Below are 21,384 nucleotides of genomic sequence, written 5' to 3' on the forward strand. Positions count from 1 at the left end.
GAATAGATCATGCCTACAGTAGTTTGATTATGTCTATTTCCTGATCAGTTCATAGTTTACCAATCAAAAGGGGCCAAGGTCAACATGCAATTGATTTGGAATGGAATGACCATCAATCCCTTTTTATGGTGTATTATAGTGTGTTCAATTCCTTAACAGCAAGTATCTCTTTAAAAAGCATTGATGTCATCCATCTGACTAAACCTTCCATTACTCTGCCCCTAGTTTATTTATTTATTTAACTAGGCTAGTATGTTAAGAAGAAATTGTTATTTACAATGATGGCCTACCCCTGCCAAACCCAGACGAGGCTGGGCAAATTGTGCGCCGCCCTATGGGACTCCCAATCACGGCCGGATGTGATGCAGCTTGGATTCAAACTAGGGACTGCAGTGCCACCTCTTGCACTGAGATGCAGTGCCTTAGACCTCTGCACCACTCGGGAGACGATAATGTGCATGGCTACAACAAACATCCATCCAAAGTTCTCTGTCCATCCTGGTCAAATGGGCGCTATTGGCTTCTGAAATGGAGGTGATTGCCATAATTTCCTAAATATTCTAGATTCATGTTTGATCTTGCTGATACGATCATCACTGTAAAGTATTGAGGCAATGACCACAACAGAGCAAAATCAATGAGAGGATGTCCTGTCACGCGGTTGGCCATTTTGTAACTGTGGCGGGTTGGTACAGTCTAATTTGCTCTGAGACCCCTACACAATCCAATCAATGACTCAGCAGGCTCCTAAATGATGGTCTTTAGGGTTGAGGGAGTCGGAGGGAGAGGTTTGAAGACGGGCTTTAATTCAATATGCATTGCATAAGAGGGGTGGGTAGAAATGAGTAATTATTACATGTTGGGTTAGGAAGGGTGAGCTGAGGAAAGAATTTAGTGGATTACGAGAGAATCTGGGAGGGAGGTAGGGGTGAGGGGAAGGTGCTGGATAATACTCTGGACCTTGGTGACAGAATTGGCGGCCATTTAGGATTGAGTGTTCAGGGGAAAAATACTACCTTATGAGGGAGAACACAGTAAAAGTTGAAGCATTAAGAATTAAATGTATATATTACTCTCTTGTCAAGTCATATGTATTTATACTTCTATGTACATTTTGTAAGACATTAACACTTTGACTATAGCCTATGACTTTGAGATCATAAGAACATGGTGTCATGTAAAAAGGCACTATAACTTGCACTATAAAGCATTGAATTCACAAGGAAGCTATCAATAATTCATAAACCCTCAAAACCCATTGGTGAGACAAACATTTAAAAAAATCTTTATTATAATATTCGCTATTACAGTCCTCAGATATATCATGATTCATCTTGATCAGCCAACTGCTCCTACTGCCTTGCTTCGGTACTGGAGTTTAACTGACGCCTGTCCCAGAAATACAATTTCCATAGACGGCCACATAGAGAAATCATATTCGAAAATTCTTATTAAGACACTTTACTCATCACCTTTGTACATAAAACATCAATTGAATCATTGGAAGAATTGGTGCTGAGGCCGATTTCTTTTTCATCACTCACGGCTGAAGATATTTCAATTTTATATTAATCTAATGTCTGCCATGTTTTTGGATGACTTGATGACGTCGTCGCTGCTTGCGCTGCTGCCAGTGCGCACTGAGTGCAAGTGCAAATGTGAATTTGGGCCATGTGAACCGGATGCAACCCGGATATAGATGGTTCATGAATCGGTGTATGTGAAAGTTAGTAGTTTACGTTGAAAACAACGGTCGGGCATCTTGTACGCAGTCCCCAGCTATTTATACAGCAGTGTGATCAACTGTATAATTACAGTACAATGCAATGACTGGGCATACATGATGTCTCCTTTAACAGCGACTGTAATCTCAAAATAACTTATTTATGATTCTATTGAATCTCCAAAAACATTTTTCATTTCTTCTGTGCCAATCCTTCAAGTGCATTTATTTTATTCAAGCTCAGAATATTTTATACATTTTAAGACATCAGAATTTGATAGACCAAATTAAATTGCTCATTTGCTACAAAATAATAACATTAAAAGGAGCCCCACTATCTTTTACCATGTATTGTAACAAAATGACTGATTAATGTTACAAATTCAAATAGATGGTTGTGTTATTTTTTATCAGGACTTTCTAAAAACTCTACCCCTCTCTGACTTTTGTGTTCCCTGGTACTTTGAAGTGTAGTGTTCTTGCCCTGACATGCTTTCGTCCTTTGCTGTTAGCCCTGGAAGCTGATCTAAGGTCAGTTTAGCTCATTTCCGGAAGATTGTTAAGGTTAGGATTTGGGGAGGGATAGCCAATTCTAGATCTGTGCCATATGTGACCCGATTCAGGAAACTAGGCGTATGTCGCAAGTCACAACTTCAGAGGAGAGCCGTTTGAATGTTAAATATATATTTTTTATCAAAATGCGTTTTTTTTTGGCAGAAATGCCTTCTCGAACATGTGAACTTTCATGTGTCTTAATAACAAACTTGTATGCCATCTGTAAATTCGAATACAATTGTTAAATTACGAGCCGTCTGTCTATTTGAGCTTGTCAGTCTGTGTTGGTAATCCTGTCGAACGCGGCTTTAAAAAAAATGTATTGTGGAGTTGAGCTGCATTAGTGTTGCTCTCCATTTTCTGAAAGATCAAGTTTTGAAATCAGTGGAATTAGAGTATGATGGTTAAAGAGATGAAGAAAACACTTGTTTCCAGATTACATCTTCAAAACTAAGGGCAACTGTGGTATGACATTCCTGACAGGGAGACACATCCATGACGCATGTTGATGTATACGGGTAAGATAGTCTAGCGTTAGCTAGCTACATTCTCAGATATTACACGTTTCTAATTTTGACAGGAAGTGGTTTCAAGCTAAGGTGTACTGTTAGCTAGCTAGCTAACGTTAGCTGGCTTGCTCCCTAGCTGACGTTGTTATTTGTTTCCCAGAGCCGTTCGCTTTTCTAGTTAGAGCCTAATGTTAGGCAGTGTTGGCACTTTGTTCATTGTTTTAACTAGCTAACGTTAGCTGGCTGGCTAACATTACGTGACGTGTGTACAACACCTGTTGAATATGGCCGGTGTCAGTAAACATCTACAAAAAATCATAATGAAATTGTAGCCAGCAGAGATGGTTAGGCTGTTTTCATGTTATCCAGAGGTAAATAAATCATCGGCCAGAGCATCAAGTGTGTGCTCGAAAGCGAAACGAGATAGGTGGGGCTAAAGCTTAAGAGGATGTGAACGATGTTGAATGGGTGTAGACAAAGAAGAGCTCTTCACTAGATACCAAAACATTCAAAGGTGATTTTCTCAAAAGTGCCCATTGTTCCTCAAATGCAGTGTATGATATACCATTTTGTAGCTCTGAGTCTCTACTTTTATCCAATGTAAAAACACCATTTCACATTTTGCTACACCGAATCCAGGTGGTGAGTCATAAATGGCAACTTCTAACTGGAGCCCCAGAGGTCAGGATACTACCTCAATGCCCCCTGCCCTGGCAGAACCCTTTCCACAGAGGGTTCTACATGCATCCCAAAAGGGTTATACCTGGAACCAGAAAGGGTCCTGCCTTCTCCAATGGGGACAGCCGAAGAACCCTTTTAGAACCCTTTTTGTAAGCGTGTATAACTGCTTATAACTCTGTTATCACATGCTTATGACTGCGTTACCACCATCTCACCAATAAGGTTCAGGTAATGTTTTCCCACAGCAGCAGATGGATCTTAATAGAATGAGGCTCTCTCACCTCTCATCTTCACAGTCTAAACACGAAGCCAATCCAAACACAATTAAAACCACATAGTGTCAAGGGTCGTCCGCATCCATTAAAGTAACCTGTGAAGATTGCGAGGAAACGGACGGAAACAAAGGGTCCCATGCACCATGCGAGGGTTTTCAGATGACCTGTGCAGCTGCGGGAAAAGCGTAGGCAGGCAAAACTCACTGAAGCGTGAAGAAGAAGGATGTCATCTTTTGGAGCCGAGAGGCAAATACCCGCCTGGCTCCACAACACCGTAACAGTCCTTCTGACCTGGTTGTGTGCTCAGAGTCTCATACTGTATATACACACACTTTTTCAGATGAGAGTCCAAAGCACTTCCTAAGGGGAAGACCTGGTACATACAGAAAGCTTTTTGACAACCGGAAGGCCAAGGAGTTGATGGAGGAGGCCATTTTGGATAAGATAAAAGATAAACAGACTGGTTAAAGTTGTCAAAGCTGACTGAATTGTCCAGGGCAATGTCTTACTTTGTGTAATTGAGTGTTGTGTCTACAGTCTTCCGACATTTGTATAAATTGTTTGATATTTCCTTGTCCCTGATACGTGTTCCAGAAGTGCCCGTCAAAACGATTATACTGTATTTGAAATCCTTGTATCTTGATTTTATTTATTCTGACAACTATTGTGTCTTATGGGAGTAGACTGTTTTGAAAGGTAAAGCGATCATCATTTTTTTTTTATTATTGACTCCTTGTCAAAATAATTTGGGATCTGTGAAGAATTTGTAACTTAAACCTGTTTATGGCCTACAATGACTTTAAATAGTGTCAGTAACATAATAAACTGGAACACATGAGTTAGCGAATCCCCAAAGACTATATCCGCACTGTGCTTGTACCATTACTCACACACACATGCACACGCACACAGATTTTACAAAAATCTAGGGGGGGATGTATATTGGTCTAAGGATAGAAACTATAACATCAAACACTAATCAGTTTACCGCTAAACATACCCACATTTTATGGAGATTGAAATTGATTTCTTAGCCTGGATGCTAGGGACGAGACAATGAAAGTAACCGTTTTATCTTGTGTGAAAAAATGTGAGGTTTTACATACTTATTTCAGTTTATTGCTGATTTACAGTTACAAGCTCAAAGACATAAATAATAGAGGGATAGCGCCTTTTGGGCAAAGACAATGTGGGAGTTACTGGAACATTCATGGGTTCAAAATGAGTTCTATTAGCTCTTTGACTGCAGTGCTTTCAGCAGGTGGGGGATTAGAGAGGGAATTGAAACATAACATTCATCTTACATGTACTTTTGTCACTCCCTGATGTGTTTCACCTGTCTTTGTGCTTGTCTCCACCCCCCAGCAGGTGTCTCCCGTCTCCCCTCATTATCCCCTGTGTATTTATACCTGTGTTCTGATTGTCTGTTGCCAGTTCGTTTTGTTCGTCAAGCCTACCAGCGGTTTTCCCCTTGATCCTGTCTTTTCTAAAGTTCCTGTTTTCTAGGTTTCCCAGTTTTGACCATTCTGCCCCTTGACCATGAGCCTGCCTGCCGTCCTGTACCTTGTCCCACCACACGGGATTATTGACCTCTGCCTGCCCTGACCCTGAGACTGCCTGCTGTTCTGTACCTTTTGGACTCTGATCTGGATTACTGACCTCTGCCTGCCCTTGACCTGTCGTTTTGCCTGCCCCCTGTTCTAGTAATAAACTTTTGTTACTTCGACATTGTCTGCATCTGGGTCTTTCCTAAAACGTGATAACTTTAGAATGAAAAGACAAAAAGCCCCATTCTGTTTTACTCTGTTCAGCTTGAAGGGCTGATCTAGGACTTCCATACCCATGTAACCTTTTTCATTGTGTTCTAAAAGGCCCTTAAATTAACATTCCTACAAAACTTGTATTTAAAATGTGGGGAGCAACATCAGACAAGGGTTCTGGGGGACCTCCTCCATTGCTGTTCAAATCTCTTTTGCCAAATTGCCATTCAAAGCTCATTTCACACATTTCTACAGTATGTAATTGGGCAATAAATTATGACATCACTAGACAAAAGTGTTGGGGAGAAACATTTAACATTGAAATGTATGTGTGTGTGTCCCTAGTCCCTTGCAGACCTGGATTTAAATAATAATTGAAGTCATTTCAGATACTTTATTATCACGTCTCAGGATATGAATCAGATGCAGACACAGGAGGATAGTTCGATTCTCAGAATATTTATTATTACAAAGGGGCAGGCAAAAGGCAGGTTGAAGGCAGGCAGAGGTTCGTAAACCAGGTCAGAGTCACGCAGGTACAGGACGGCAGGCAGGCTCAGGGTCAGGACAGGCAGAACGGTCAGAACCGGGTAGACTAGAAAACAAAAACTTGTACTGTATGCAAATGTACTGTATGCATATTTCTTAAGAATTAGTGATCATGAAGCTCTCATAAAAAGGAACTTGTTCTTTCATAACAGATGTTTAAATACAGGAACTTGGTTAACTATGACCCTTATGTAATGCCTGCCTATCTATAAATATCAATAGGCTAGTTAGAGTAAAGAGGAAGCCTAAAAACTATAAACCGTTACATTGCTTTCATTTTCCTCTCACATCAAGGCAGGAGCATTCAAACCCAGGTAACGACTTTATGTAGTTTTACAGCTTTACATTACTCTGCTGTCATCACAAGGTACTACTTAGAGGTTTTTTTTACTCAGGCAAATAGCATACAATATAGCTCATATTTGCTCATCTTTATCAAGGGTGTCAATAATTCGGTGCATAATTAAAGCACATGCCTATATCAATATAACACGTTAATATAACACATATTCTATGGAAAATATTACGAGCTAGACCATAGAAACCTTTATAGAGATGATGATTTAAACTAAATTCAGGCTTGGTTCCCTAAATTGAGGGCAGGCTACTCCAAGTCAAACATCAGGCTACTCCAAGTCAAACAATCACATTTGATTTGTCACATTCGCCGAAAACAACAGGTGTAGACCTTACAGTGAAATGCTTACTACAAGCCCTTAACCAACAACGCAGTTTTAAGAAAATTCAAAAAAAAAGTCGAGATAAGAATAACAAATAATTAAAGAGCAGCAGTAAATAACAATAGCGGGGATATATAGAGGGGGTACCGGTACAGGGTCAATGTGCGGGGGCACCGGTGTCGAGGTAATTGAGGTAATATGTACATGTAGGCAGAGTTATTCACCGCATTTGGTGTGATGATTCTTAAATTTATTCCTTAGCCTATTATCAATTTTTTTGTATAATATATAATATACCTTCCTCCAAAGGTAACATTTTCTTTGAAATTGTATGCCAAATCTGCTGTGTAGAAATCTTACCTTTGAATGATTTTTCTAAATAAAATCAATATGCTCAGGAACAAAATGGCTTTGTGATTTGTGCAAATGTATTGTATGCATATTTCATGAGAATTAGTGATCATGATATTCTGCTACATTGCTTTCATATTTTCCATAACATTTTTTACTCAGGCAACTATTCACGTTTACAAATGATAGAGTAATGTAAGTGTAAATGCTAACTCTCTCTCTCTGTGTGTGTGTGTGTGTGTGTGTGTGTGTGTGTGTGTGTGTGTGTGTGTGTGTGTGTGTGTATGTGTGTGTGTGTGTGTGTGTGTATGTGTGTGTGTGTGTGTGTGTAGGATGCAGATGAAACTCCTACTAATGGCACTGTGTACAGTGGTGTCCTCTTTCAATCAACCACTGAGCTCTGAGCTGGATGTCATCTGGGAGGAGTGGAAAACCCAACACGGCAAACAGTATGCCAAGGTTACTTACAGCCTATGTTAAACACAGTACGCCAATCATACAGTATGAGTTAATCCTAAATTTCACTTAAATATGCACTACGCAGATATTACGCTGCAATTTCCTGGTTGCAGGAAAATTGTAATATTTTACCTAAATTCAGTTTAAAATCCAAACAAATCAAAATCCAAACACATGGTAACCAGATGTTAATGTGAGTGTAGTGAAATGCTTGTGCTTCTAGTTCTGACTGTGCAGTAATATTTAACAAGTAATCTAACAATTCACTCAAATCTAAAGGGATGGAATAAGAATATGTACATATAAATATATGGAAGAGTGATGACGGAGAGACATAGGCAAGATGCAATAGATGGTATAAAATACAGTATATACATATGAGATGAGTAATGTAAGATATGTAAACATTATTTAAAGTGACTAGGGATCCATTTATTAAAGTGGCCAATGATTCCGAGTCTGTACTGGGCAGCAGCCTCTCTGTGCTAGTGATGGCTGTTTAACAGTCTGATGGCTTTGAGATAGAGCTGTTTTTCAGTCTCCCGGGTCCCAGCTTTGATGCACCTGTACTAACATCACCTTCTGGATGGTAGCGGGGTGAACAGGCAGTGGCTCGGGTGGTTGTTGTCCTTGATGATCTTTTTGGCCTTCCTGTGACATCGGGTCCTGTAGGTGTCCTGGAGGGGAGGTAGTTTATTTGACAAAACAAGCAAGTATAGTGTAGATAATCATTGTACCATCTAAACCTCTGTGAAATATAACCAAAAATATTGTATTTTCAGCTGTTTGAAGCTGGTTTACATAACCAAATGTAAAATATGCAAAAACGATATTTAAGAAAGTGAAGCATAGAAATAGCACACATAGAACAGATCTACAGTTTCTTAGACTTTCAATGAGAATGACAGATCTATAACTCCATGTGAATTTGGTCGGATCACCCAAAAAGTTCCATATTGCAGCTTTAAGTCAAATTTTGTGCCCAGCTAGCACATAATGTTCTGAGAACCCTATGTTTCTTAGAGCTTGGTGAGAGCATGGCTGTCTATGGTTATTTTGCATAAAACCTTCCCACAACGTTCTGGGAATGGAGCAGGATATTTGCTTGGCTTTGAAACATTCTCAGCACATTTAAGGAACTTAAATAATTGTCTTGATATTTCCTTACTTTAACAGAACATTTCCTAAAAGCTCACAAGGAGCGTACCCTTTTTTAAAATCTTCGCCTAAAATGACACCCAAATATAACTGTCTGTAGCTTAGGACCTGAAGCAGAGACAGCAGGGGTTCAAACTGTAGATCCAGTTCCTACATTTGAATATAAAAATGTATTTTATCAAACAATGCTACCTTTTAGGATGACAAATCAGAGAAAGATTACTGAATGTAAGTACATTATTTACCTTCAGAGGTCAATGTATCAAACCAGTTGCCTTGATAAAAGCATTTTGTTGTTGTGCACTCTCCTCAAACAATAGCATAGTATTTTTTCACTGTAGTAGCTACTATACATTGGACAGTGCAGTTAGATTAACAATAATATAAGCTTTCTGCCCGTATAAGACATGTCTATGTCCTGGAAAGTTGGCTGTTACTTACAATGTAATTCTAGTCACTTTAGCGCACGTTAGCAACAACCATCCTGGTTTAGGGACACCAATCCCATGTTCTTGGAACATTATCTAACTGGTTTGACATTGGGAATGTTCTCAAATAGTTTAGAGTACGTTAAGAAACAATGTTCTTCTGTGGGAATTTCAGTACTTCAGCACAATTCTTCCTACAGGTTTCCGTATGGTTCTAATTAAAGTAATGTTCTCAAATTGGTCAGAGAATGTTAAGAAACAAAATGTCTTCTATGGGAATTTTAGTACTTCACCATAACATTTTCTGCAGATTTCCTCATGGTCCTATTTAAAGTGTTCTCAGACCATTAATGTTCTCAGAACATTAAGAAAACTGTCCATAAAATCAACAAGAAAACTGTCGTAACATTCAAAGAACGTTCTAAGAATGTTATTTAAAAAATATACATTCCGTTTTCAGTGTCAACAAAACTCTCTATCTTGTTAAGTGTGTTCAGGTGTGTTGGCCGAGCCCACTAATTGCCCACACTTGAACTTAAATTAGTTCTTGGTTCCTTTGAAATGGGGTTTGTTTGAACAGCTTTGTATGAGTTTAAAAAACATGGCACGCTTCCTCCATCCTGGTGGCGCAGTGGACTAATTCCATGGATAGGGACCAGAGATCATAGGTTTGAATCGCACTGATGCTGAGCCACAATAAAAATGTTTTGGTGTTTGCATGATTAATGCCTAAGCAAATAAATGTCCACGTTGCCTCTCTGTGCTTGGAGTTCAAAACAGCTAATCCAAACCAAGCTAGCAGTGCTATTAAAAGTCGTATTGAAACATTCAGTGAAAGTTTAAAGGAAATTATTCAAAAACCTCCAAATAACTTTTACATTTCTTTCACATTTAGAGAATGTTCTCAAAACGTTATTTAATTACCTTCAAATAACTTTGAATTTCCGTTCTCATAACATTAATAAAACCACCCAGGAAAACTTTCAGGGAATCATAGTAAAACATTATCCAAAACCTCTCTGCAACCCAAAAATGTACATTCCCAGAACAAGCACAATGTTCACTTCTGTTCTCAGAATCTTAAAAAAACATTCAGTTTTACCAGTCAGGAAATGTATGCCTTCATTCCCAGAACCAATGGGAAACCAAAAATGTATGTTCCCACAACTTCCAAGGAACCAAGTGTGCTAGCTGGGTGAAAATGTGACTTAAGTGGAAGTTTAGCATATGCATATCACCCTTGTGTTACGATTTGCCCCATAGAGATTAATCATGATGTCAATAACTTGTGGGGCCTTTGGCTTGTCTTTCTCAGGTGGATGAGGGCTTCAGAAGGATGATCTGGGAGACAAACCAAGGCCTCATCCGTCAACACAACCTGGAGGCAGAAATAGGAAAGCACACCTTCACCCTGGGAATGAACCAGTTTGGAGACATGGTAAGACAACCGACAATTGTAATTGGATCAGCAATTGGATGAGCATGAAACATGAATTTAAGAAATATAAAAAATATAAATAGGAAAGAGAGCAGCTTTTACAGATTGTTTTACTAAGTCCCAGATAAAGGGGAAGTTCAGTATTTTACAACTTAATATTAAAGAGGAACTGAACCCCCAAAACGACTTATCTGCTTGAAAAAGGCCTATATGGCATCGATAGTAGTAATAAACATAAATTCTAGTGCCAAAATGTATGAAAATGTGTAAGTAGGATTACTTTCGTCATAAAGTCAGTATTTTCCAAAACTGAGTTTTGTGAGATTTAACTTAACTTGAAATGTTATCACTTCAGAGGTAAATAGTTGGCCTACCTGTTTCTCCCATTGAAGACATTAGATGTCAGTTTGCTCCAGCAAGGCTAGGTAATATTGTGGGAAATACTGTATGCTGTATTGTAGACAGTGGAGATTTTAGAATGTAAATCTCAGTGGTGCAAACTCCCCACAAAAATGTTTATGCATGCCAGCAAAGCCACTACACAACACAACACTAATCAATACATTAATTGGACTATAATAGTGGCAAACGGTTAGGGCCTACATAAAGGTGTCCCAACAGCAGAGTCTCAACAGCAGTCCCAACACCTTACTACTGCTACATCTGGCTGTCAGTGGAGTCTTGTCTGACAGCGAAACACTTCATTCAGCCTCATTTACTGCCTTTTAAAATAACATAGCTGATATGGCTGGCTTGCTTAAACGAATGTGGTTTCTACTGACAATTGAGATGTACAAACTATGGCATGAGGGGACGACAAGCAGATAAGAGGCAATCCGTAATTTTGATTAAGACATTACTGAGAGAGCTAGGACGGACGTATTCTCCCTGTACACCAAGTCAGAACCGTAGTCAATGAAAGGTCTAACAATATTCGATGCTGACATTTCTCTAAAACAGGCTATAAGCTACATGTGCACCACCAAGTCAGAAAAGAAGGCTAAATTATGAGGGAAAGGGGACCAAATTATTAGGAGGACGCACATGGGCTACTAACAGCTTACTACACAACATACAAATAGTATTACTTTCTTAGCTACAGTATACATATCTCCCTGGCATATTACATCATTTTTGCAGCAACATACAATACATTTTTGGACTCACTTTGTTGTGCTGTGCTCACATGAACAGGAAGGTGGTGCGGCGGTCCTTCGTGGGCAAATTTTGTCATCAAACTTTGTCATCAAAGTCTCTCATTCTCTGGATTTATGGTGCTTTCAACTGGGAACTCGGAAAAAAACAAGTTTGAATCACGATGTTAGTGATCTTCAGGTCGGAGCTCTAGAAAGAGGCCCGAACCCCCAACTTGGAAGACTGAGTTGGATGACCGTTCAAAATATATTTTCCCAGTCTGAGCTCGTTTTTTCAGAGTTCCCACTCACTGAAGTCTGAGATTTCCCAGTTCCGAGTTTCCAGTTGTTTTGAAAGCGGCAGAAGTCATGCTGGATTGACAACATGGCCAATGTTGAATGTTTATCCTTTTAAACTTGGAAAAGAGACCCTTTAACCAAGACTTGGACATCCACTCCACTGAATAGCAGGCTTGCAGTTAGCCACTGATTCCTTCCAAACCACTCATTCTTGAATTTGCGATTTCCAAGTTTTTGTGAAATGTTTATGTCCAATGGCCGATGAGCAACGATACGTTTTATCTATAATTTCCTCTTCATAATTTCTCTTCATATGACAAGTATTGAAAAGGATTTGCCAGTAGATTGTCGGCTTGATTCATGATCAAATCAAATTTATTTATAAAGCCCTTCTTACATCAGCTGATATCTCAAAGTGCTGTACAGAAACCCAGCCTAAAATCCCAAACAGCAAGCATTGCAGGTGTAGAAGCACGTTGGCTTGGAAAAACTCCCTAGAAAGGTTAGAACCTAGGAAGAAACCTAGAGAGGAACCAGGCTATGAGGGGTGGCCAGTCCTCTTCTGGCTGTGCCGGGTGGAGATTATAACAGAACATGGCCAAGATGTTCAAATGTTCATAGATGACCAGCAGGGTCAAATAATAATAATCACAGTGGTTGTCGAGGGTGCAACAGGTCAGCACCTCAGGAGTAAATGTCAGTTGGCTTTTCATAGCCGATCATTCAGAGTATCTCTACCACTCCTGCTATCTAGAGAGTTGAAATCAGCAGGTCTGGGACAGGTACCACGTCCAGTGAACAGGTCAGGGTTCCATAGCCGCAGGCAGAACAGTTGAAACTGGAGCAGCAGCACGGCCAGGTGGACTGGGGACAGCAAGGAGTCATCAGGTCAGGTAGTCCTGAGGCATGGTCCTAGGGCTCAGGTCCTCTGAGAGAGAGAAAGAAAGAAAGAATTAGAGAGAGCATACTTAAATTCACACAGGACACAGGATAAGACAGGAGAAATACCCCAGATATAACAGATTGACCCTAGCCCCCCGACACATAAACTACTGCAGCATAAATACTGAAGGCTGAGACAGGAGGGGTCGGGAGACACTGTGGCCCCGTTTTACGATACCCCACGGACAAGGCCAAACAGGCCCTGATGATGACTGCTAGCTTGCAAGCTAAGATTTTGAAAGTAGTATGTTGAAATGATCAATCCAATCAAAGGTACTGTAGATATAACGTGGTTTGACATACTTGTATCTGTGGCCAATGACCTTGAGCCTTCTTGGATGGGCACTTCTAATGTAACTCTATGGCAGCACCCAAGAGGCTTGAATTTTTGAGCTCTCCCTGTAGATTTTGCGGTGACGCAGTGACCCCATGAGTGACAGAACACTGAGCAAATCACGGTGCAACTAAAGAACATTAGCACTCCCTATGCTTGAAATTTTCACAGCCTGCCCCATCACCACAGAAAGCCCAGAGCTAGGCTGAAACATCTGCATTTTGGAACTGCCTTACTCAAGAAAGCAAAAAAGAGACCATCTTTGTATGCGGCTTTATTAACTCAATAATATATATATTTTTCATTGTTTGCGAACTGATATGTGACACATATTAATGGCAAAATAACATGCAAAACAGGCACAAAAATAAATAAATAATAATATATCCAGTGCATTCGAAAAGTATTCAGACCAGAAAAGTATTTTTTCCACATTTTGTTACGTTACAGCCTTGTTCTAAAACTGATTACATAATTTTCCCCCTCATCAATCTACCCACAATACCCTATAATTACAAAGCAAAAACTGTTTTTTAGAAATGTTTACTAATTTATTAAAAATAATACACTTAAATATTTCATTTGCCGAAGTAGGTACTTTGTTGAAGCACCTTTGGCAGCGATTACAGCCTCAAGTAGCAAGATGGCGCCAGAGGGGAGGGCTGCCGTCTTATCGGCTCTTAAACAACCATGCTATTTTGTTTGTTTTTTCGCATTGTTTGTAAGTTGTTTTGTACATAATGTTGCTGCTATCGTTTCTTATGACTGAAAAGAGCTTCTGGACACCAGAACTGGGATTAATCACCTCAAATTGGACGAGTTCTTCTTCAATGAGTTGGACGTGAGGGATATACTACAGACACCCGACCAGGTCCAAATCCCCGCGATTCGCTGGAAAAGGAAACGTAGGTTTCGCAGAAAGAGATCAGGATGCCGTGTGAGGCGACGAGTGGCTAATCTGCCCTTGCCTTCTGTTCTGCTAGCTAATGTTCAATCGCTGGAAAATAAATGGGACGAACTGAAAGTATGTACACTACCGTTCAAAACTTTGGGGTCACTTAGAAATGTCCTTGTTTTTGAAAGAAAGCATTTTTTTGTCCATTAAAATAACATCAAATTGATCAGAAATACAGTGTAGACATTGTTATAGTTGTAAATGACTATTGTAGCTGAAGCAATACAACTGGCCTTCTTTAGACTAGTTGAGTATCTGGAGCATCATCATTTGTTGGTTCGATTACAGGCTAAAAATGTCCAGAAACAAATAACTTTCTTCTGAAACTCATCAGTCTACTCTTGTTCTGAGCAATGAAGGCTATTCCATGTGAGAAAGAAACTGAAGATCCCGTACAACGCTGTGTACTACTCCCTTCACAGAACAGCGTAAACTGGCTCTAACCAGAATAGAAAGAGGAGTGGAAGGCCCCGGGGCACAACTGAGCAAGAGGACAAGTACATTAGAGTGTCTAGTTTGAGAAACAGACACCACACAAGTCCTTAACTGGCAGCTTCATTAAATAGTACCTGCAAGCACCAGTCTCAACGTCAACAGTGAAGAGGCGACTCCGGGATGCTGGCCTTCTAGGCAAAGTTGCAATGAAAAAGCCATATCTCAGACTGGCCAATAAAAAGACTAAGACAGGCAAAAGAACACAGACACTGGACAGAGATAGACCACCTTTACTCCACACACAGAGACGTGTACAAAGCTCTCCCTCGCCCTCCATTTGGCAAATCTGACCATTACTCTATCCTCCTGATTCCTGCTTACAAGCAAAAATTAAAGCAGGAAGCACCAGTGACTCTGTCTATAAAAAAAGTGGTCAGATGAAGCAGATGCTAAACTACAGGACTGTTTTGCTAGCACAGACTGGAATATGTTCCGGGATTCTTCTAATAGCATTGAGGAGTACACCACCTCAGTCACTGGCTTTATCAATAAGTGCATCGAGGACGTCATCCCCACAGTGACTGTACGTACATACCCCAACCAGAAGCCATGGATTACAGGCAACATTCGCACTGTGCAGAAGGGTAGAGCTGCCGCTTTCAAGGAGCGGGACTCTAACCTGGAAGCTTATAAGAAATCCCGCTATGCCCTCCAACGAACCATCAAACAGGCAAAGCATCAATACAGGACTGAGATCGAATCATACTGCACCGGCTCCGATGCTCGTTGGATGTAACGGGGCTTGCAAACTATTACAGACTACAAAGGGAAGCACAGCCGAGAGCTGCCTAGTGACACGAGTCTACCAGATGAGCTAAAAAACTTCTATGCTCGCTTCGAGGCAAGTAACACTGAAACATGCATGAGAGTATCAGCTGTTCATGACAACTGTGTGATCACACTCTCCACAGCCGATGTGAGTAAGACCGTTAAACAGGTCAACATTCACAAGGCCGCTGGGCCAGACGGATTACCAGGACGTGTACTCCGAGCATGCGCTAACCAACTGGCAAGTGTCTTCACTGGCATTTTCAACCTCTCCCTGTCCGAGTCTGTAATACCAACATGTTTCAAGCAGACCACCATAGTCCCTGTGCTGAAGAACACTAAGGTGACCTGCCTAAATGACTACCGACCCGCAGCACTCAAGTCTGTAGCCATGAAATGCTTTGAAAGGCTGGTCATGGCTCACATCAACACCCTTATCCCAGAAACCCAAGACCCACTCCAATTTGCATACTGCACCAACAGATCCACAGATGATGCAATCTCTATTGCACTCCACACTGCCCTTTCCCACCTGTACAAAAGGAACACCTATGTGAGAATGCTATTCATTGACTACAGCTCAGCGTTCAACACCATAGTGCCCTCAAAGCTCATCACTAAACTAAAACCCTGGGACTAAACACCTCCCTCTGCAACTGAATCCTGGACTTCCTGACGGGCCGCCCCCAGGTGGTAAGGGTAGGTAACAACACATCCGCCACGCTGATCCTCAACACGGGAGCCCCTCAGGGGTGCGTGCTCAGTCCCATCCTGTACTCCCTGTTCACTCATGATTGCACGACTAGGCACGACTCCAAAACCATCATTAAGTTTGCCTCATGACACAACAGTGTTAGACCTGATCACCGACAACGATGAGACAGCCTATAGCGAGGAGGTCAGAGAACTGACCGTGTGGTGCAAGGACAACAACCTCTCCTTCAACGTAATCAAGACAAAGTAGATGATTGTGGACTACAGGAAAAAGAAGACCGAGTACGCCCCCATTCTCATCGACGGGGCTGTAGTGGAGCAGGTTGAGAGCTTCAAGTTCCTTAGTGTCCACATCACCAACAAACTAACATGGTCTAACCACACCAAGACAGTCGTGAAGAGGGCACAACAAAACCTATTCCCCCTCAGCGGATTGAAAAGATTTGGCATGGGTCCTCAGATCCTCAAAAGGTTTTACAGCTGCACAATCAAGAACATCCTGAAGGGTTGCATCACTTCCTGGTATGGCAACTGCTCGGCCTCCGACCGCACGAGCGTAGTGCGAACGGCCCAGTACATCACCGGGGCCAAGCTTCCTGCCATCCAGGACCTCTATACCGGTGGTGTCAGAGAAAGGCCCTAAAAATTGTCAAAGACTCCAGCCACCCTAGTCATAGACTGTTCTCTCTGCTACCGCACAGCAAGCGGTACCGGAGCGCCAAGTCTAGGTCCAAGAGGCATCTAAATAGCTACTACCCCCAAGCCATAAGACTCCTGAATAGCTAATCAAATGGCTGCTGCTACTCTCTGTTCTTATCTATGCAAAGCCACTTTAATAACTCTACCTACATGTACATAATTACCTCAATTACCTCAACAGCGGTGCCCCCGCACATTGACACATTGATTTGGAAAGGCACACACCTGTCTATATAAGGTCCCACAGTTGACAGTGCATATCAGAGCAAAAACCAAGCCATAAGGTCGATGGTATTAACCATAGAGTTACGAGACAGGATTGTGTTCAGGCACAGATCTGGGGAAGGGTACCAAAAAATGTCTGCAGCATTAACTGTCCCCAAGAACAGTGGCCTCCATAATTCTTAAACGGAAGGAGTTTGGAACCACCAATAATCTTCCTAGGGATGGCGGCCAGGCCAAACTGAGCAATCTGAGTCTGGGAGGTGACCAAGAACCCGATGGTCACTCTGACAGAGCTCTATAGTGCCTCTGTGGAGATGGGGAACCTTCCAGAAGGACAACCATCTCTGCAGCACTCCAGACTGAGGCGAATGTTCACCTTCCAACAGGACAACGACCCTAAGCACACAGCCAAGACAACGCAGGTGTGGCTTCGGAACAAGTCTCTGAATGTCCTTGAGTGGCCTAGCCAGAGCCCGTACTTGAACCCGATATAACATCTCTGGAGAGACCTGAAAATAGCTGTGCAGCAACGTTCCGCATCCATCCTGACAGAGCTTGAGAGGATATGCAGAGAAGAATGGGAGAAACTCCCCAAATACAGGTGTGCCAAGCTTTTAGCGTCGTACGCAAGAAGACTCAATGCTGTAATCGCTGCCAAAGGTGCTTCAAGAAAGCACTGAGTAAAGGGTCTGAATACTTATGTAAATGTGATTTCAGTTTTATTTTATGTTTAATACATTTGCAAAAATGTCTAAAAAACAGTTTTTGCTTCGCCATTGTGTGTAGATTGATTAAGTCAAAAAAACGATTTAATCAGTTTTAGAATAAGGCTGCAATGTAACAAAAGATGAAAAAAGTCAAGGGGTCTGAATACATTCTAAAGGCATTGTAGGTTATGAATGACACCCCCTGCCCCCATTTGTCCAGACCACAGAGACACAGTACAATGCAGACGTATCTACACATTCATTGTTTTTTACAATATTTAATCAGTTTCTAGAATTAATGTTTTCTTGACTAAGATGGTGATCCATTATTCTGTGTTCCAGACGAATAAAGAGTACAACACCTTGTTGACCGCTAATGATGCTGAAGAGGTGAAAAGCCTGGATGGGATCCCCCTCTCTAAGTGGAACTGCAGTCTCTCAGCAGCTCCTGAGACGTGGGACTGGCGTCTATATGGATATGTGACTCCAGTGAAGAACCAGGTTGAAGAGCAGCCTCTTTCATTTGTTCTCTCTCACTTTTGGGCGAATCCTAACTTCCACTTAAGTCGACATTTCCTTTAGTCTCCCATTGACATAATGCATGACTAAGTAAACATTTGACTTAACTGGAAGTTATTATTCTCCCCTTCATTTTTCTGGTATTGTACAGACACTGATATAGAAAGGATTAGAGGAGTGGGTAGTCTAGGTGCCACTTATTAGACATGACATGAAAAGCCACTTTCTCTGCATTTAGAAAGGTGACGAAACTGTACCTATGTTTCTTAGACACTGTTGAGGTAGTGGCTTGATATGATGAGAAGCGACAGGAGTTTTTCCTGAGCACTTTACCAGGAAAAACATGCCGCCATACCTCTAGAGGATAACTTCAAAGCACAATAGGGGAAATAAAATGGGTATTTTATCTAGCGGCATTGTGGATCTTGCTACGCATTTACGTCTAGGCAATAACTTCAAAGCAAAACAGTAGATATGACAACTATTTTATTTGATCTAGGGGTCTTGTGGATCTTGCTATGCATTTGCTGCAGTCGGAGCCCTGGAGGGCCAGTTGTTCAAGCAGACAGGCAAACTGTTGCCTCTGAGTGAGCAGAACCTTGTGGACTGCAGTGGAGACTATCACAATCATGGCTGTGGTGGTGGCTTGGCCATGAGGTGTTTTAGTTACGTCTCAGATCATGGGATTATGTCGGAGAGGAAATATCCTTACACTGCAGAGGTACAATACAATATGTTACCATTAGGGTTGCAAAATTCTGGTAACTTTCCCAAAATTCTTAGGTTTTCCAGAAATCCCAGTTGGAAGATTCTTGGAATCAGGAGGGAATAACCATGAAACCAGGAATCCTCCAACTGGTATTTCTGTAAAAAGTGGGAATTTTGGAAAGAACATAGAATAGATGAGTGAAAAGATCCCTGTAAAGCTTGAGATTATCATAATAAACTGTTTTCAGGTGGGCCCTTGTGAATACCAGAATGCAACAAAGGAAGCCTGGTGCAAAGGCTTCAACAGAGTTCCTTCTCTGGATGAAAAAGTGTTTCGAGACACTTTGTATGAGGTTGGCCCTATCGCTGTGTCTGTGAACGCCACACATCCCTCCTTCAAGTTCTACAAAGATGGTGAGCTAGGTGTCACACCTATGATTAGATGTGAACAAGTATACGTGTACATTCATGTCAAGGGTACGCTCTCCAAAAATAGGTAATAGATTATCTCTCTTGAGATTGGAACAGTTCGACTTTACTGCATGGACTCTTCTGCAAACGTATTACTACAATTTTAGGTGGGAACCATTAAGCAACAAATAAGTAAGAAGAGAGAATAGCCCTAGTATTACCAATACCAATGAATGGTCATACAGTGACAGAACTAATACTTGGAAACACTTTACTTGAGGAATCCAGGCATAACTTGTTATAACCATGTATGAATCTTTATAATATTTATATTATATTTATATTATATTATATTTTCAACTGGTTATTTAGCCCGTATCACTATGAAATTATTATAATGTAAAGGGGCCATCATCATCATCATCATGACAACTCGTTATGCATTATAACTGCATAATGCATTATACCTGGATGCTTTAAGTAGTGTTACCATTACCTCTATTAAATTGTAAATAAATACATATGAATTGCACATTACCATAACTCTTGTAGTGCTTCTTCTTTAGGAGTCCTCTACCAGCCTGATTGTTCAACAAGAACTAACCATGCTGTACTGGCTGTCGGGTATGGTAGTTCTTACCTGGACTACTGGATTGTGAAAAACAGGTCAGTGTTTACTTTGAAAGTGTAAAGCCATCCAACAACTCAATATTAATGACATAGGGCAACATTTTTGATGCAGAAAATACAGTCAAACTCATCATAACCTGCCAGTGTGATTTAATTCTACACTTTTCTTCAGCAATTTGTGTTGTAAAAAGGCCACCGTTTACGCATTACTCATCCAGCCAAATAACCCTATTGTATTTTTTAATTTTTTAAAGAAAAGTTCCAAATTCAATCATACTAGCAGGTAATTGATTTTAGTTCTATTCACACGTCATGTACATATCTCATGTAAATGTACACACACTCTCGGTACTAAGTATTCTTTAATTTCTCCATTGGTTTTGCAGCTGGGGTACTGGTTGGGGAAGAGACGGGTACATTCTCATGGCCAGAGGATACAACCAGTGTGGTATTGCCAGACACCCAGTCTACCCTATTATGTGATCTGTGTATGTTGACACACTTGGAATCCTAGCTAGAAATACAGTGCATTCAGAAAAAAATCAGACCCCTTGACTTTTTCAACATTTTGTTACGTTACAGCCTTATTCTAAAATGTATTAAATATTTTTGTTTTCTCAAAAATCTACACACAATACCCGGAAATGACAAAGTGTAAACAGGTTTTTAGAAATGTTTGAAAATGTATTACCAATAAAAAACAGAAGTATTCAGACCCTTTTCTATAAGACTCAAAAATGATCTCAGGTGCATCCTGTTTCCATTGATCATTCGTGAGATGTTTCTACACCTGGATTGGAGTCCGCCTGTGGTCAATTCAATTGATTGGACAGGCACATACCTGTCTAAGATCCCACAGTTGACAGTGCACGTCAGAGCAAAAACCAAGCCATGAGGTTGAAGGAATTGTCCGTAGAGCTCAGAGACAGGATTGTATCGATGCACAGATCTGGGGAAGGGTATCAAAACATTTCTGTAGCTTTGAAGGTCACCAAGAACATAGTGGCCTCCATCATTCTTAAATGGAAGAAGTTTGCAAATGTTCACCTTCCAACAGGTCAACAACCCTAAGCACACAGCCAAGACAACGCAGGAGTGGCTTCGGGACAAGTCTCTGAATGTCCTTGAGTGGCCCAACCAGAGCCCGGACTTGAACCCGATATAACATCTCTGGAGAGACCTGAAAATAGCTGTGCAGCGACGCTCCCGATCCAACCTGACAGAGCTTGAGAGGATCTGCAGAGAAGAATGGGAGAAACCAAATACAGGTGTGCCAAG

General features: G+C 41.0%; 1 protein-coding gene across 2 annotated transcripts; it reads left to right on the top strand.

Moving 5' to 3' along the window:
• Positions 1-6,278: 6,278 nt before the first annotated feature.
• On the top strand, positions 6,279-20,651 carry LOC115208514 (cathepsin L1). 2 transcript variants are annotated; one of them, XM_029776641.1, is made up of 8 exons: positions 6,279-6,366; positions 7,416-7,542; positions 10,444-10,566; positions 18,181-18,339; positions 18,857-19,078; positions 19,314-19,479; positions 20,043-20,142; positions 20,493-20,651. In XM_029776641.1, the coding sequence occupies exons 2-8, from the start codon at positions 7,417-7,419 to the stop codon at positions 20,587-20,589; spliced, it is 993 nt and encodes a 330-aa protein (XP_029632501.1). In that variant the 5' UTR covers positions 6,279-6,366; position 7,416; the 3' UTR covers positions 20,590-20,651. The 2 variants fall into 2 exon arrangements, with proteins under 2 accessions (XP_029632501.1, XP_029632502.1); XM_029776642.1 differs by lacking the exon at positions 6,279-6,366 and having other exon boundaries at positions 7,416-7,532.
• The last annotated feature ends 733 nt before the right edge of the window (positions 20,652-21,384 follow it).

The sequence above is a fragment of the Salmo trutta genome, chromosome 14, assembly GCF_901001165.1.
Source record: "Salmo trutta chromosome 14, fSalTru1.1, whole genome shotgun sequence".
In the NCBI taxonomy this organism is placed as follows: Eukaryota; Metazoa; Chordata; class Actinopteri; order Salmoniformes; family Salmonidae; genus Salmo; species Salmo trutta.

Excerpts from the sequence above, each read along its gene's own strand:
- LOC115208514 (XM_029776641.1), top strand. The coding sequence starts at position 7,417 with ATGCAGATGAAACTCCTACTAATGGCACTGTGTACAGTGGTGTCCTCT. Across the intron at positions 19,079-19,313 it reads AATATCCTTACACTGCAGAG|GTGGGCCCTTGTGAATACCA; the intron begins GTACAATACAAT and ends AACTGTTTTCAG. Across the intron at positions 20,143-20,492 it reads TACTGGATTGTGAAAAACAG|CTGGGGTACTGGTTGGGGAA; the intron begins GTCAGTGTTTAC and ends TTGGTTTTGCAG.